The sequence below is a fragment of the Cyprinodon variegatus genome, unplaced genomic scaffold (assembly GCF_000732505.1).
Source record: "Cyprinodon variegatus isolate N-32 unplaced genomic scaffold, C_variegatus-1.0 Scaffold1581, whole genome shotgun sequence".
NCBI classification, from domain to species: domain Eukaryota; kingdom Metazoa; phylum Chordata; class Actinopteri; order Cyprinodontiformes; family Cyprinodontidae; genus Cyprinodon; species Cyprinodon variegatus.
The window spans coordinates 52,922-71,451 of NW_015152034.1; the positions used below are offsets into that span (position 1 = coordinate 52,922).

At 38.3% G+C, this 18,530-nt stretch overlaps 1 protein-coding gene across 1 annotated transcript in view; it reads right to left on the bottom strand.

Annotated features, from left to right (window-relative positions):
• Nucleotides 1-18,530, bottom strand: part of LOC107103977 (exocyst complex component 4-like) — a 61,105-nt gene that overhangs the window by 30,848 nt on the left and 11,727 nt on the right. The window contains exons 3-5 of the mRNA XM_015403855.1: nt 8,463-8,599; nt 8,018-8,173; nt 5,773-5,951 (exon numbers count right to left, since the gene is read on the bottom strand). Of these exons, the coding sequence (XP_015259341.1) occupies nt 5,773-5,951; nt 8,018-8,173; nt 8,463-8,599 (472 nt within the window). The remainder of the gene's footprint in view (nt 1-5,772; nt 5,952-8,017; nt 8,174-8,462; nt 8,600-18,530) is intronic.

Consider the following 18,530-nt stretch of genomic DNA (forward strand, 5'->3'; position numbering starts at 1 on the left):
TCTCAAGCATACAAGTGTAGGCATGCATATGCGAGAGTCTGTTTGTGCTCAGCGTTTATCCAATTATTTTTGAATTTCATCTAAGGCAAACGTCTGTTGCTTACCATCTGCAGAGGATGAGGGTGGAAGACATTAAAGGAGAAGTTCAGCCATACAGTCTTCACACAGCATGCAAACAGTGAGGGATATTTAATGTTATAAACCCTATTTTACATTCTCTGTCCTGCATAACTGAAAAGATACAGCACATGCCTAGGTGATAATAAAGAAATTAATCAGAGAAGATTGAAAGATGCATACTCATCTTTATAACAGAAAGCATGAAACAAACAAAACATCAAAATGTCTTCCAGGGGATATGCAATGAATGATTTCTAAATGACTGACTGAAAAATAAAGAGAGTCATTAATTATTTTGCTGCCTCTGGTGGATGTAAAACATCTGCATCTAAACCACAAGTTTCTGTTCAGGGAAACTGAGCTGAACAGTAGTGGGATTAAAAAACTGGCAATTAATCTAGATGATTTATATTACTGATGGAGTTTTTAAACAGGAAAGAATGAAAAGCTACTGCATCAACAGAAACAAAAAGAGGATGACATCAATATGAGGCCATCATCTCCAACTTTTAACTGGTCCTTCTGGGCTCTGCCATTAATAGATCACTTTCCTAATAAACTCCTCCTGTCAAAAAAGGCAGAGAAAGAGCACAACTAATGGAGAAAGCAAAGCACCTGCTATAGTTCAGATGAGTCACTCTAAAGACAGCATCTCGCTAAAGGGATGCCCACAGCTTTACGTGGTTGAAACCAGAAGACTCGATTCAAGGTCTGCCTCTACGCCCACCGAAAGACAGTCAGCCCAACAGCATGAACGAAGGTACACATGTATAGAAAGAGCTGCTGAGTGAAAAAAGGCCTTCAACTAAAACAGAAAAAATACATCTTGAAAAAGTCTTCTTACAGCCGGATCTATTCCCCATTTTCTATGTTATACTATTACTTCTATTTTATAAGAGCTTGAATATAGTTGTGACCTAAAAGAAGATAAGTAGATAGATAGATAGATAGATAGATAGATAGATAGATAGATAGATAGATAGATAGATAGATAGATAGATAGATAGATAGATAGCAGTCTCTATTGGTTTAGCAGCTTTAATGCAGCAAATACATTTGAAAATGTTTGAATTCGGGACATTTGTTCTCCGTTCCATGCTGCTAGCATGTTCTTGTGCTAAATTAAAATTTACCCCTTATTCTTTTATTTCCAACTTTGACTTCCCCCTCTGGCGGTTAAATGAGCATTTGGCTCAGCAGGAGAAATAAAATGAAGGAGAAAGGTTCTGTAGATGTTGACCTGATATTCAGAGGGCTGGTAGCTGCACGTCTTAGGACAGAGTTTGCCTATTAGAAGATAGTGTCAGGCTTGAAAGAGTTTATTTTTTATATGGGGAGGTAGAGATATTTTATGTTGTGTAAGTGATGAATTGCTTACTCTCAGTTTTTGAGGGTTTTAATTATTTTTTTGGATTTCAGGCTGTTAGGATGAGTGTATGTATATGATTTACTTGTGAGTTTGTATTATAATGACATACAGTATAGGACCAATAGAGGGAGTTCATGTTCTGGCGGTTAGGAAAAAGCCACAGAAAAGCTGCACCTTCTTATAAGCAGCATAGTTTAAAGCATGGGAAAAAAGTAGCAGCTTATAGTCCGGAAAACACGGTATGTGAAAATGCACTGGACCAATCTGACAGTGATCTGCAAAAGGCTGAATAGCAAAACATAACAATGCACACCTTTTAAACAATCTGTTAAGAGTCTTTCAAAACATGTGCACCATGTGAAGCAGACAAGGCCGCCTTCTTATGTTGCCTTCCAGGCCTTTGTGTTCTTGAATAAATATTGTGAGAACAGATTAGATGAGTCCAGTCCTGCAAGCAGACATGTGATGAGGCTCTATTCGGCTTCCCACCCTGATAAATAATCACAAACACCATGCAAACATTATTACTAATCATACATGTACAGATTCTTTACCTTTGAAACCTTTTTAACCAGTCTGAGAAAAATTTCAATTCAATTTGCATGTGCATGTACTAACTGGTTCATCACAGTGAGAATATTGAAGCTGTCAAAATACTTGATATGCTCTCATCCTTATCTGGCAGATCACACAGCCGTGGCCAAATTCAGGAGGTAAAAAAATCTTCTTATATAGTGAAAAGAAACCCTCTTAAGTAGGGGAAACTGGTAAAAAGGAAAGAGCAAAAGAAAATGAAATCGAATGTAAAAGCAGAAAGAAAGAAAAAAAAAAGAAAAGAGTAAAACAAGGAGAGAAGAGGAAAGTGACTTGTTCATACCTGACTGCTTTTGTAATATAAAATCCAATTTGGAGAGAAATAGATGTGAGCTATGCAGTGGTGGTGGGTTGGAGGATGAGATAAGGTGGCCAGTTTTTCCTCCTGCCGTAGCCTCGTCCCATCTCACAGCGCACGGCTATGTACACACACACGCACACACACCGCCAAGCAAACTCACGCACATGTAGTCCGCCATCAGCTCACCAAACACCAAATAATGAACAATAAGGAGGCTGTCCCAGCATGATAAGTTACTGCCCTATCCTTCCCATTAGTGCCACCCGCAGGAATTAATGATAATTATGTCACGTCCCTTTCCTGCACTTTTATTGAATTCTTATCTGTGAGGAGACGAAGAAAGCTGCCGTCAGTGCGAGAGCGAAAGGAAGTATATAAAGAAAGATATGGCAGTGACAAAGTCAAACCCAAATAAGAATATCTCATATTTAATTATTTCATTTCGAGAAGGAAAGTTGCGATATGGAGGGGCAAAATAGTGCAAGTTCAATGAGCAATCAGAAGTCTGGAGCCAAAGAGTCAACACAAAGGCTGATAAAGGTTAAAGGACCCTTTATTCCTCTCAGAAAGGTGCATATTGTACCACTCTTTCTGTCAGCACACCCAGATATGGCAGTAAAGCCCCAAATAGTTTTTTTTACATGTGCTTTAACATATTCACTATGAAGGTGAGTGTTCCATATAAATAAAAATAAAATAAAAACACAAAAAAACAGTTTTTGCAATAAAACTGATCCTACTGGGGAACTCATTCTGGGTTAGAATATTTGCAAAAGCAGTTAACTTTTCCATCATGATAGGGTACATGAATTAGTCTGAACTATTAAAATGGTGCCAAGAAACTTTAGCCTCCTGCCGCCATGGGCAGCCTGGTCTGCTGCCATATGGCAGCTTCAGTCCATGGATTTATGCTGTTGAAGCCAAATTCTGAAAACCATCTGCAGTCCTATCAGATATGGACTTTTTTAAACATTTAATTTTCCTTACTCTCCAGTTTGTGTTTCTTCTAATCGTAGACTACAGGAGTTGATCACAGATGGGTCCTGCTTAAGGTTTCACTCATCGATTTGAATCTTTTCTGTCGACTCACACCAGTTCCAAAGGACAAATTCACTGCTTTGCCTTCAACTGGGTAAAACAATTTAAAGGCAAAGCCTTGACCAGGTGTGTATGTCTGGATCTATTCTCCTAAATAGGTTTGAACAGCACCTTGAATTAGAGATCAAAGTATAAAGGAAGGACATTTATTTGTTGAAACAGTTCTAAAAGACCTTATTGTTCTATGTAGGTTTTGAAATTAAGACTTTCCTCTATGACAGAGATTCTAAGATGTGCCAAGGCTTATTTGGTGCAGGTGGTGTCCTCCTACCAAGTACAAAAACAAATCTACCCCTACTTCATGGACACTTCAACACTGAAGTAATAATCAGCTAAAAGCACTCAGTGGCTGCCATTGTGGCCCCCCTTCTCCTGCAACACACACAACCAGGCACGCAGACACTTTAACAAAGCTAATTAAGCAGATTATTTTGTATTTCCTAATTTACTACGGTATAAACAAAAAGAATGATCTCATTATCTCAAGAGTAAAAAATTTATCTAAAGTTACCGACCAAAGATTGCATTGATAATGCTGCAAATGTGGATTTAAATTTAATGATGCTCAAATTGCTCAAAAACATTGAAGGAAACTTGGGTTAGAAATAAACAATAACAATATGCATCGCAATAGACACTTGATTGATATCAACAGAAAATACAATCATTAACAGGTTCTATAATTTCACTGAGTTCTGATCCAGAACTGCAGAGCATTCTGGGATATGTAGGCAGAGGAAAGTATTCAGTATATTAAATTGTTGCAGTCAAGATACTTTAAGCTCAGTTGGTGGAACAAAAAGTTTACCATTAAATATGGTTATCGTTTTAATTTAAAAATATATATACATGTTTAATGTTTCCTTCTTGTCCTTATTCTAGAAAGAACAAGAAAAAAGTCAACAATTATCGATATCAACTGATTATTATGTGATACAACAAACCAGCAAAGTAAGAACTCTGAAATACAGATGGTCAAATGCAGAAATGACTCAAACTGACCTTTAATTTAGTATAAAATTACCTAATATGAAACTGCACCAGCATCAATAAGCATATTTGGTAAACTGCCTTTTTTTTCCAATTATAGTCGCTCAAATACACTGACTCACCATGCAAATAAGCAATATTAGAGTCATTTAGGATACAATTAGAAGTTAAGCTTTTATTTTTAGGATTATTTTAAACTTTTAAAACTCTCACCCAGGAGGAGCTCTTGTTATATGTGGCCTTTCCTAAAGTTCATAATTAACCAAAGAGGTAATAACATGCGCACAACCTTGTTTTGACACTTATACACTCAGAAATGGCCTCTTAAAGCTACAAGAAACAGAAACACAAAATGACCAAGCTCTGAATTACTGCATAGAAAGACAGAAGAAGCTATGCTTGTGAATTTTATGTCTAAAAACGCTTCAACAGTCTTAGATTTAGAAAGTCTTAGAAAGTTTGTTCTTATCTAACTGAAAAATTACTTTTAAGTTTTAAACTCATTTTAAGGAGAAAAAAATAATAATTTCAAATTATTTTAATGCAAAAGTTCTGGGGATTTTGATCATTTTATTAAAAGTAAAAACTAAATATAAAAAGTGAAGATCAACATTAAGACTACAGGTATGGGATAAATACAGAAGGGGGAATAGAATAGGATTATAGCACATAACTAGATGATGATTCAGAACTGAGTAAATGTTAGAGTCGTGATTGAGGGATATTGCTGAACACAAGAAGAACCATGGATTAAAGATGTTCGTCTGCCTGTAGTGTATGAGCATTTGAAGGGCTTTTTCACAGCTCCAGTGAGGAAAGAAATAAGTGTTTTCCATAAACTCAAACAAAAACCTTATAAGGAACAGGTTGCAACAGAAACACTACATGCATAAATGTGAAAAGCTTTCATCCTCATTCAGGTGTTATTAATCTGACATTATTTGGGAAAACTATAAAATAATAATGTGATACTTAACATCAGTAAAATAGATGTCTGTTGGTTTTATTCTAACTGCAGTCATGAACTGTATAAAACCTTTCTGTCTCAGAGGAAAGTAAGTAACTGCACAGGTAAGAGGTTGTTTGCTTTTAATCAGTCAAACAGTTTGAAAAATAAAATGGAGTTTTCTGTAGAAGGAATAAACAACCGATGTCTGCGTTGGTGTCATTGTTCCAGACATAAAGAGAAAAACTATAGCATATGCTTGTCTCTGTGCTCTAAAAGTTAGATTCAGCACCTAAATTAAGTTTATTAATAAATCAGGGGATGTCCAGTTTAACAGGAGACAGATGTACTCACTGGACACCTGAGGCAGGTTGGTGAAGAACGCCTTAAGGCGACCAGCAAGCCACTCCATGCTCTCATGAAGGTTGGCCAGAGCCTTGAGGTCGCTGACGTCACGCAGGATCTCGTTCTGAGGGATTAATTTATCTCCCAGGTTCCCCGTCAGCACCTCCGACTCCTTAGCGAAAGCAGCGCTGAAATGACAGAGATTTATGGTTGCTTATAGAATTATTCAGACATTTATTTTGATTATGGGCATTTTTATAAATAATTTGTATACTTCATAAATTATATACACATTATTAATACAAACCATTAAAAAGACTAAAGGTGAATAAATAATTTAGCAAGTTATTAAATGACAGGACTTTGGTATTACTAACAATTTAAATATCTGCTTTAAAGTCATAGGAAAACAGCTGTTCCAACGGTTGCATTTCGGAATTCTCCCAAGTGGTGCCCGAGTTTACACGAGTGAATAAAGTGAATATGATTGGTCGATTATCAAGGGGGCGTGATTGTTGTGGCGGAAATTTTGCAAGCATTTGGTTGTGGCTGGTGTCTCGGAAGCATCTTGCTAACCAGTTAGCAACTTAGTGCTAGTAGGTTACCGATGGGAAACTACATTGAGACCAAGTAGCACTTAGCAACGACACTGTCAAGGAACGCTATGGACAGCGAAAACATGCAAGAGTTTGTGTCGGAGGTCGTGGATGAGTCTCTTTCGTCATACATTTTTTTATTCAGAGGAGGAAAGCGGGGACAAAGTTGTAGTGGAAGAGGACTCCATGGCGGCAGAAGCTTGGTTTGGTGTAGAAGGCTTACAGCCGTACATGTTTGAGCCCTTGCCTCGCAACGCTGCCAGTTCTGTTAGCCCTACGCCTGCTGAAGACACAGATGTCCATCATCTTGAACACTTGGACTGAACTCAATGGTGAAGTAAATGATTCTTATTTCTTATTTCAACTGTTGCATATATGAGATGCGACACATGAATCAAGATCCTATGACCGAAGAAATTTGATTGACAGATGGCCGTTTATATATGATTGGCCGAATGTAGGTGTAGGAGCTGACGTATAACTAACTGGCCTGCATAAAATAACGAAGAAGAAAAAACAACACAGATTTTAAGACATGATTTCTTTTTAAATAGAAATTTTCTAACTTTAGGGACAATATGGTCTGATAAAGAATACATTTATATACATGTTTAAGCCAGAATGATTTGACATTTAAATATGACTTAAAGACTTAAAGACATATTTTATGGCTAAAAGGACATTAATTTCTGGTCAAACTGCTTTAAAGAAAGCTAAATTCATTAGGTTAAAACATGAGTGGCTCCTGAAATACAGGAGAGCTCATGAAAACTTTTACAAAACAGTTTCTAATAATCTCAAGCTGATTTGCTTGGCTATCTAGCAGCAAATTATTGCCTTGACCTTTACAGTGATTCATGAGAAGGAACAAAAATGGAAGAGGATTAATAAGTACAAGGACGGCACCAGGGAAGAATATATATTGCAAAATTAAAAAGGAATTTGGAAATCCTGAACTGTTGGAGGAGAAAAAAACATTTTAGGAAATAACTAAACAAGCTTTACAGAGTGATGAAAATAGAGATGCTTGATGAGGTTAAAGGATACTGGAAAACAGAAAAGGCAGATGGGGAGAAAATTAGGTAACCATGGTACCCAAACTCAAGACATATGGACTGGCCTCCAGAGTCACCAGGATGCCCACAAATTCAAGATCCTTTGAATGGCAGATGGGGAAGAAAAAGAAAGAAAAACGACTAACATTCAGGCGCATTTAACTAATTAACCGGGCTTAAATAAAGCACTGGGCTGAGAGAGGTGCAGTGGTTATTCCAGTCTCACGACGATGAAAGCATCTCATATCAAACAGACTGATTGTATTCCTGCCTTTGCTATCTTTAAGCTGTTCTGTATGTTTGTGTATAAAAAAATAAAGTCAGAGATGGAGGCAGAGTGCACAGAACAGATTGGCTTTCTCTGCCACATAAGCAATTTATTTACTTTGCTATTCCACATCAACGAGCCTCGCTGTTCCCTGCAGACGGTGCACATTCAAAGGCTATTTTGATAAGACTCAAACCACTTTCTGTTCACCATACACTTTCCTTATTTTTTACATTTTCTCATTATTCTTAAGATAGAGTTTTTTTGGGATCAGCTTTAATAACATTTAAATAACATTCTGCCGATGAGTCCTAATAACCGTTTTTAGAGCGTACCGTGTAAAGTCCTCTTCATCTTCCCTTTTCTGTCTTGTCTGTCTGGGTAGCGCCATGTTCGCCCAGTTTGGAAGGGACTGGAGGAGACGAGTGATGTCCTCATCTTTAGCCCAGGAAGCGCTGATCGTCAGTTTTTCCTCACACTGGACTATCCCCCTAAGGACACACACATGAACCACACAGACTATTCAACTTATAAGACTCAACAAAAAGAGACAAAGTGCTTTAAAAATAATTCAGTACCCTTAAACTTCTTTTATCTCTACATTGAAAAAACATGGAACCATTTTACACCGTCTGAAGGTCTGTTTTTTATTGCTCAGGGACCCAAAACAGACCTAGAATGACCTTTAACCCAGACCAGATGGGCTCCCAGCAAGTCCTGTGCAGTTTATCACTCATTTTATCTCTCCATGTGTTTGCATCCATATGTAGATGGTTTTACCTATAGGCTGTGTTGCAGATTTCCTTGTATTCTTTGAGTTTGTCACAGACCATCTCCAGGAACTGGTTGGAGTAAGCACTTAAATCCTGCATCAGGCTCATGAGGTCCTGGATGGACTTCTCCACAACCACAGTGCTCTAAAACATGCAGAGAGAAAAGCAAAGCAATATCAGCTTGTGGGAAGCATTTTAGAAGGGAAAGTACTTATCAGTTAAAAAAGAAATACTTTTGAAAACTTATATTTTCATATTTCTTTAAATAATTCAAGCCAATTTTCACAATATAAAAGGAAAGACGTTAATATAACAATGTGGCGGATCATTTCATGGAAGCTGGAAAAAAGCAACTGGATGGATGAACAGACGGATGTATTCGTTAAAAGGAAAGACAGATGAAATGATCGATGGATGGACAGAATGAGAGACAAAGTAAGATGAACTTAAACATAGAAAAAGAGAAGATGGACTAGATTATTTGGTAGTGTCAGGTCAGATCCAGTCTGCTGTAACAGTGATTTAAGAAGAGCTCTCCCACTTGTATAGATGTCAACTGCGGCCAGAATGACGTCAACTGCTGGATGACTTGTCAGAAGTCCTAATGCTTCTAGACCAAGGGATGATTTTCTATGTGTAAGCAAATCAATGTGAGTTAGTTTGAACTTGTGGTTTGGAGGCTCAACATGATGTGCACGAGTTTGTCACAATGCGCCCATCATCGGGAGCCCCGGCAGAGCTCTGACAGCAGCCATTACAGATTATCCACTCCGCTGTGACTAATAGCTGGCCAAAGAACAGAAAAGCAGCTTCTTAATCTCAGTCACACTCATGCAAAACCAGAGAGGATACAAACTTTTAAATAAACATATCTGAGCAAATCAAACGATCTTAAATAAGAGAACAAGTCAGAATCTTCCAGTTTGACTCTTCTAACACTTAACCAATCTATCATACATCTTTAATAATAATAATAATAATAACTGACTAGAACTGTGGAGATCAGCAATAGCTGCTTCTGCAAATGGCACTCACTGTACAATAATAGCGTAACCGGCCTCACTCTCTACAGATGCCAAACATCATTTTTATTCAGCTCATGTCACCCTATGAGAATTTAATGTTGGCTTCCACTGTTTGTTTAGAAAATGGAAAACTTTATAGTTTTGTCAAAGGTTAATTAAAAGGAAATGGCCTTTAGCACAGAGATGGTAAAAAGCCTGACTTTTAGTGTTGTCAGCTAAACATGCATAAAATGTAGCAGTAAATGTAAGCCCCTGACCTACACTACAGTTGTCATTATTTCTAATTAGAAATGGCATCAAATGGGGAAATGTGTAGTCTGCTATAATGTCAACAACTTTAACACATATAAAGAGGATGAGTGATCATTTCTAATGTCGGACCTAATGATTTCAGCTTTACTTTCTTAAAAATGTCATGTCGTGTCTTTATAAAGGTAGTAGTTTAGAACCTAACCCTTAACCTCACACTGCTCCCCGGGGGCCGCACAATGGCAGCCTACTGCTCCCCAAGGGGATGGGTTAAATGCAGGGGTGAATTTCTCCAATTTGAGATGAATGAAGTTCAATTATTATTATTATTAGGGGCATGACTCAGGATCAAACCGTCTACACTTCAGACAAGCAGATTGAGAATTTATGGAGTTATTTATAAGAAAATATAAAGCCACATTTATCCCTTTAGATGAAATTCCATATCAGAAAACCAAAAGGAGCTCAGTGTGGTGCAAAGCAGCGCTCTGCATCACATGACCTGTTCAACAATGGATCGAACCCTCTTAAGTTAAACAGGCAAGTTTTTGATAAGGGTAGCCTGCATTAATATGCTCCAAGAGAAGAATACTGACCTGAAAAATACTTAATATATCTCAAATTAAGCTAATACCTGAGCCAAAAGTAACAGTGTTGCTTCAGATTGTCCAGTTCTGATCTCTGATCTCAGTAGAACATTGCTAATGGCGTTATCATATCATTATCATCAAAAAATTGGACTATGGTCTGTCTGTGTGGGCTGGGAGTTAGTAACTCAGTCCTTGAACTGAACTGGAAATAAAAATAAATAAAGGACCCTTGACGAGGTAAAATCACATTAATATTAATGGCCCTTCTTAGGTTTGCTGTCTCCTTCATTCATTTTTTAAGAAGGAGACAAATACACACATACAACTGCTGCTCCACTGAGGGATGTAATGATCCATAGCAGTGCCCATATCCACAGAGTACCAACCATGGCCACATCTCTGCCAGGGGAGCAGCCTTTACTGTCCAAGCCTGACTCCCGGTCAGCCTTCCCGGGATGGGAAGATTTACACAGACCCTGCAGGGGAGCTTGCTGTTGGTGGTTAATGTGGCAGCAACAGCACAGGCCCCCTAAGAAGTTGGGAGGCAGTCATCATGTTGTGTTGCAAAAATGTGATAAGAGCCTCCCATCAGAACAGCTATGAATAGCATTTAAATGTCTACTTTTTAAAGAACAAACTATGAACAAAAACATACATTACAACTCACTGCTTATGGGTGGGACCTCCTGTGGCCTCTGCACCAATCAAAAGAGATGTGCATTAAAGCATAAGAGGAAAAGCATCTGAAAACTGGCTGGTTACTGCAAATGGTTGATTATCTACTCAATCATCCCTAACAGGTAGCCGGGTATTTAGAAAATTTAAATACTACATTTATTTTTCATTATATATGCCCTCCATACCTAAGCTATTTTCTTAATGTAGATGCTTTTGCTGAGTGAATCAGACTTTGGCAATTGCTAATATTAATGAGGTATTTAACAATGAAGTCAGAAAAAGTAAGAAGATGTATAGAAGCTATTTAAGGGAATTATTTTCCCCTCTGAGGTGTCAACGCACGTCTGCAATTCATGCAGGCAGCTAGAAAAAAAGGAAGACCCAGTCAAGAGAAGGAAGTGTAAATGATGTTTGTTTAAGATGCTCTCATTTAGCTTTTTAGCTCTCAGGGAGATGTGAAGATAAATATTTGATCGTGATATAATTTTGGTATTTGTTGCAATACCAGTAAAATACATTAAGACTATTTAAAAATCCACTGCAATCTTTTCGACAATAGAGTATTGGACTGCACATTAAAGGTTCACAAACACAGGTGCTACTTTAAGAAATTAGTTGTTAAAAAATGCAATGAGTTAACACCACCAAGGACCAAAAGGAACTAAACACTCATCTCACAATTGAAAAAGACATCTTTATCATGATCAAGACATCTGGTCTAGATATAACATATGTGGTCTGATGAAACTAAACCAAAATAGGAACTCTGAGTCACTTAACAACAATGTTTTTGGAGCCTTTTAGAGCAGGTCAATAGCACTTCCTGGGTACTTAGTCATAGGCAGGGCTACCCATACTGAGGGATCAGTGTTCACCTTTACTTCATACTAATAAACATATTTTTTTATTGGAAGGAAGGAAGGAAGGAAGGAAGGAAGGAAGGAAGGAAGGGCTCAGAATACCTTAACTTCAAACATGATGAACATACTTTGACTGGGAGGGAGGTAGGGAAGGAAAGTATAAAGGAGGGAGGGAGGGAGAGATCGAAGGAGAAAAAGAAGGAGGGAGGAGCCTTTTATAGTAGGGGTCACCAACCCTTTTAAGGTCGAGGGCTACTTCCTGGGTACTTAGTGATAGGCAGGGCTACCCATACTGACCTATGAGCAGGAGGAATNAGGAAGGAAGGAAGGAAGGAAGGAAGGAAGGAAGGAAGGAAGGAAGGTTCAGATTACCTTAGCTTCAAACATGATTAACATACTTTTATTTGGAGGGAGGTAGGGAAGCAAAGTAGAAAGGCAGGAGGGAGGGAGAGAAAGAAGGAGGGAGGGAGGATAGGCTGGTGGGAGGAAGAAGGACAGGAGGGAGGTTTTTGAGGACTGGAGGAAAGAGGGATAGAAGGAGGGAGGGAGGGACAGATTACCTTAACTTCATACATAATAAACATACTTATACTGGGAGCGAGGTAGGGAAGGAAAGTAGAAAGGAAGGAGGGGGGGAGAGATAGAAAGAGAAAAAGAAGGAGGGAGGGAGGAGCCTTTTACAGTAGGGGTCACCAACCCTTTTAAGGTCGAGGGCTACTTCCTGGGTACTTAGTGATAGGCAGGGCTACCCATACTGACCTATGAGCAGGAGGGATGAGCGTTCACCTTAACTTCATACTAATAAACATTTTTATTGAGTGGGAGGTAGGGAAGGAAAGTAGAAAAAGGGAGGGAGGAAGAGCATGAAGGAGGAAAAGAAAGAGGGAGCAAGGGGGGGAGGAAAGAAGGGAGGGAGGGTGGGAAGAAGGGAAGGAATTATAAAGAAAAGGAGAGAGGGAGGCAACTTTACTGTAAGCAACTTATTTTCATTGTTTCTTTTAACTCCTAATTTTATTTATTATATTGTCATTTTGAAATCTCTATAAATACTTAAATATTTTACATGATTAAACCTATGAAAAGCGATGAAAAGCTCTATAAATGATTAAAATAAAAGAATAAATAAAAAAATTCAATCTTAGCCCACTGGTGTGCTGTTTTCTGAAGAAGATGTGGGCTCCCCCATGAGGCTCCTGAGGGCCCCTTCATGCATGGGGGCACCACCTTGGTGACCCCTGCTTTTTTCATTTAGCATCATACAAATAGTTGAACTCAAGTATGTTGGTCCGGCGCTGCTTTGGTGCTTTTGATAAAACCATAAACTATTCTCTGCTAACAGGGACAGCAGCAGTGAAAACCAATGCAGCCATCACTGTCTGTGTGAGATATGACAAATTTTAAAGACATTACTAACACGGCATAATCAAATGACAATAAATTAACACAAATGTGCAATGAAATGCATCCGAGTGTTTCCAAAGATCCATTGCAACATTTTCGCAATGAAGAATGTCAAATCAATAAACTCCTAGCAAAGGAAGAGGGAAATAATATCCTATAATTAAATTTCTACAATGTGGTCAAAAAGTTTACGTGCAACATCATCTATAACACTGTCCTGCAGTGCTACTGTCACTGCTCTGAGCCTGCACAATACAATAGTGGGCCGGTTGGTGAATGGAGAAGAGTAAACAATGGCTACCCGATCCATTACTCCTGCTCTAACAAATGCTACTGCACTCAGCTCCCTTGTCTAATTTGCTCATTTAACACAGCCATTCGTCTTAGGCTGCAGCAATCATTAAAAAGTAATCAAGGAACAGATTGAGAAAGGGAGGGTTTAGAAGGAGACCGAGAGCGTGCTGGCGAAAGCAACCTCTTACATCTCCTCTATCTTATTTGACTGTTATATAGAAGGTGTTGTGTAGGCCTCTTTATCTTTTCTCCTCCCCCTTTTTAATGTCTCAAGCTTAAAGGTCAACATGCAGCAGATACATGTGAAAAACATCCACATGTCTTATTTAATTCAACTTTCAAGTATTTTATTACTTGTAGTTGTGCTTGGTTGCACTTTGCCTCCACAGTTTTACATCATTACTACATAAACACACAGCCAATCACAGAAAATTAGAGTTTGGAAATGGATCTGGGAGTTCGCAGGGCTAAACTCCTGTTGAAAGATGAAGGCCGTGGCAATAGTGGTTTAATGACGGCAACAAGCTGCACCCCGAATGGCATCTGAGTGGAAAAATCTGTTAATGCATGGTGGTTGCCACAGAAACCACCCTGGGATGGTGCTGAAAGTAGTGATTTTCTTTGGTTGAATATGTGGAATGTCATTATTGCAGCGAGTAGACTAAGTTTATTGCCACCGCTGAGTTCTGTTGGCTAAATCAGCCGTCCTCTAAATAGGAGGGTTCAAAATAAGCGTTATTCTACTTACTCAAGCAAAACCACCTGATCACAAACAGCATGGAAATGACAGGTTTGTGTTGTTTCTGTAATACGTTTTCTGGTCGGAATCGGAAACGGATCATAGATTTTTCCCATTAAAACAGCTGGGTGCCCCTCAAGGTTTCTCTGAGGTCAGAGTGTTTAACCCTGTACTGCTTGCCATTTCACCCACACCCTGACCTCAAACCACTGACACGTGTAATGCCTCTGCAATGCCATTCACATGGTTGGCCAAGGGTTGCCAAAATAATACACACTCAGCAAGGCAGGCAAACACCCACACATCAGGAACCATTGCAGAGATAACCTCTGTCCCCTCCCCTTCTCTCGTCCCTCTCCTGAGTAAAGAGGAGGTGGGCATGAGTGGGACACGGTCTTGACAGATCATTCATCAATGTCGGGGTGGAGCCGCTCTCCAAAGACTCCCCTGACACACAACGGATGGCATTCATGCTTGTGCTAACTCAACTGCAACATACGCCTCTTTGAATGTGTGCATGTAGGTGGGTTAATGTTCGGGTTTATCGAGGTTGTTATTTACCTCACAAAACAAATGACGTCTGTCTGATTGGTTAAACCAACATCATGAGCCAAGCTCAGAAGGAAAGATCAGCCATGCAAAAACATTTAAACCCTCAAACTTTTTAAATTGTCCTATGAGATCACAAATACTTAGACATATCTACTTTTTCAATGAGATGGACTCACAGAAGTAGTGTATAATTGTTGGGTGAAAAGAGAAGGAAAGCCTTTTGGGGTTTGTGCCAGCTTTGCACAGCTACAGACTGACATTTTTCTCCTTTGAAAAATGGCTTAAACTTCTGCTCGATTTCTGTGAACAGTAATTTTACAAGATGTCCCTCGCCTTCATTTACGTTTAGTCTGGACTTTGAAAGGCACATTTTAACACAAGAACATGCTTTGAGCTTAACCATTCCATTGAGCTCTGGTTTTAAGGTTTGTCCTAATAAGAAATTAGGAAGCCTTCAACAGGTTTTCTGCCAGAATCCATCCATGTTTCTGTTTAATCCAAGCAGCATCCCTGTCCCTGCTAGACATAATCATTATACAAAGAGTGTCCTTTGTGATTATTAGCTTAGACTTTCTGGCCCATTTTTCTTCTGTAAATCTCTTTATTGTCTTATAATGGGAAATTTCACTCTCTTTTGACCCATCAGCTTGGGGAGCAGTGGGCTGCCATTGTGCGGTGCTCAAGGAGCAGTGTGGTGTTAAGGGTTTCTTTTGAATGCAGTGCATAAGACTACATACATGTTTCCCTGCCGATTTTGACATGTAAGGTGTGATCTTTGTTCTTCATGATATGATTTGTTTGCTTTTTTTTTGTATAAGGGTGGGTGGGTCTATAACAAATCCATAATTTCCATTAAAGTTTAATGTTTTACTGAATAGACTATGCAGACTTCAATTATACATCCATGTTTGGTTTAAAGTGAAGAACATGTTATGGTCATATGACTCTACAGTACCTTCCTATGCTTTTGTTATTGAAATGTCATGTTGATTAATTTTTTTTCTCCAGTGTGATTTATTTTTATTTTTTTTTTTATTTGAGTGTTAGTATTTGCTAAGTTCACTATTCCAGAGCCTCTGAAGTCAAATTTTACCCAAGAGCGACAAAGTAGAACAAATGAATCAAATATGAGTACTGGAATATTGCATTTAGAATAAACTAGTATACCATTAAAAGGTAAACAAGAAAACCACTCATCCCACTTTTTCTATGCTGCATTTCTATAAAGCTAAAATCACTCATTTTCTGTATGTCCAAGCAGAGCTTTTAGCATTGCAAGTGTTCTAATTAAGAGATGAAGAGCAATATCACACTTGAGCGAGTGCAGATGGGCTTTTATATCATACACCCCATCTTCACCCACGCACAAAAACAAATGCAGGGTGAAAATATGGCGCTTCTGCATATGCTAATCCTGGGAATCACCCTAGGGCTCAGATTTTCCATTTAAATCCCTATAGTGACCCAGGTTCCTCCTTAATAATCATCATATAATCTCTTTGTTTTCCTCCCTACACCTGGTATGGTATAATTGCTTTCTAGTGGATGAAAGATGAGCAAACTTTCCTTTTTTTTGTGAATTATTATAAATTATGCATGACAAGAGGAGGATTAGGACCATCTGTGTTAAGGATGAGTGAATGCAAACTTTTAGAAACTAGACATGAGACGGAAAGACAAATTGTATTTTGGTAAATCATTTTGTCAGGGCTGCATGTTCTTTTCTGTGCTCCATTAGCCACACTGGTAGCTAGTACATTAACCCACGAACAAAAACATGCTCATAGAAACTAAAAAAAAATGTCATTTGCAAACTCAGAAAACTAACTTGCTCTTTCCTTAATCAGACACCCAGAGCCAAACCCTTCATCCTTGCAGACCAAAGGGTATCTTTGTCACAGGAGCTGACATTTCAACTTTTTCCCCTTTAACCAACTCAGTAAAAAGGTAAGATTATGTCTTGTAATAGCAGAAACGGTGTCTGCAACAGCATGGTTGAGCCTGTAGCTACTACTTTCAGACTGATTCTCTTTGCTATGCCATTCAAGTGTTTATATATAGCCACTTATATGACAGCAATGGTATGAACATATCAAATACACAAACAGAACACAGCTATGTTATATTTAAGGGAAAATGGAAACTCCCTATGGCTAAAGCAGCTGGGTTTGAGCCTGAGGAGTGCATGTGTTTGGTAAGAGATAACCAGGAAAAGATGGGTATGCAAGGAGCTGCTCCACCTGAAGCGGGAATGAAAGAAACACAGCTAAAAAATTCACTTTACAAAGAGCGATTTAAACGAATAAAGCAAAAAAAAAAAAGAAAAGAAAAAAAAAAACGAAGTTTGGGAGTTTAGTAAAATAGGGAAAAGAAGGTTATGAAATAACCTCATAATTTCATGTTCAAGTTCGAACATTAAATACAGTGCATTGTATTCCCACACTTTTAATTTGTGCAGATTTTGTCACTTGCAAACACAAACTAACAGTCAGCTGCATATTCATAGTTTTGTCCCGTTGGAGGGGGGACCTCAAACCAGGTATCACATCTTCTTCAGCCTCCTTTTTCCAGATTTTGGAAAACAGTATGACAGTACAACAATAGGTTTCTCAGTGACACGAGGTCTGTTGGGGAGACCAAGGCTTTATGGGTACCATAGCTGTCTTTAGCCCCCCCATGTCACATGTTGATGTGAGTGTGCCGTTATCTCCAGAAGCTTTGCATAACATAGGCAGAATGATGCTATAGCGTAAAGCCCTTTGAGAATCTGTATGACTTGATAGAGCTGTATAAATTCTATTCATTTGTTATAAAGGTCAGATAGACATAAGTAGTGAACTGGTGTAATATAAATAAACTTAAATGAATTAAAAAGATCTGTCTGTTTAGATCTTAGTAGATTTACAGTTGCAGAATACCATTGAGTATTGATTTGACCATCTTCCTTTTTTTTTTTTTTTACAAGCTAAACCAAATATGTGGTTGCTTTCAGAATGGTCTGTTCCTTGTTCTTAGTAGGTGTGTCTCTATCAGCTTTTTCTAATATGTTGTTTCAAATATCACATTGGAAAAGCTTTATTGGAATGACAAAATTTTAAGAAAAAAAACGTGCAGAAAAATTTGTATGATTGTTTAAGGTGTTTTTTAGCCTTTGGGGAAAATGGTTAAGGTGAAAACTGGGTGATGAGAACACTTTTTTTAAATCAGCTTTCATGTGAACTTTTCCTCTCATGAACAATCAGCTTCCCAGATTTTCTTTTTATGCTCGTGAACAAGGATGGAACCACCATTGTTGTTACAAAAAAAAAATTACAGATGTTTTGCTAAAGAGATCAAGTTATGCATCCCTTTCTGATGGGTAACTTTGTTCTGTATCTGGATAGCTTCTTTATCTAGAGCTTGGTACCTCTAACTGAAGCCTGGGAGGTTCAAGGTTCTTTACAGGAACTTAGTTCCTACGGCTGCACTCTTCTGGTCTGAGATGTTTATTTATTTATATATATATATATTAGTGCTGTCAATCGATTAAATTTTTTTAATTGCGATTAATTGCATCAATGCCTAAGTTAACTCGCGATTAATCGCATTTTAATCGCAAGTTTTTTTTCTGATTGAAAATCATTTAAATACTCTCGATGACATACAAAAAATACATACAGGCTAGGTTTGTGCCAATGTTCTTTTTTT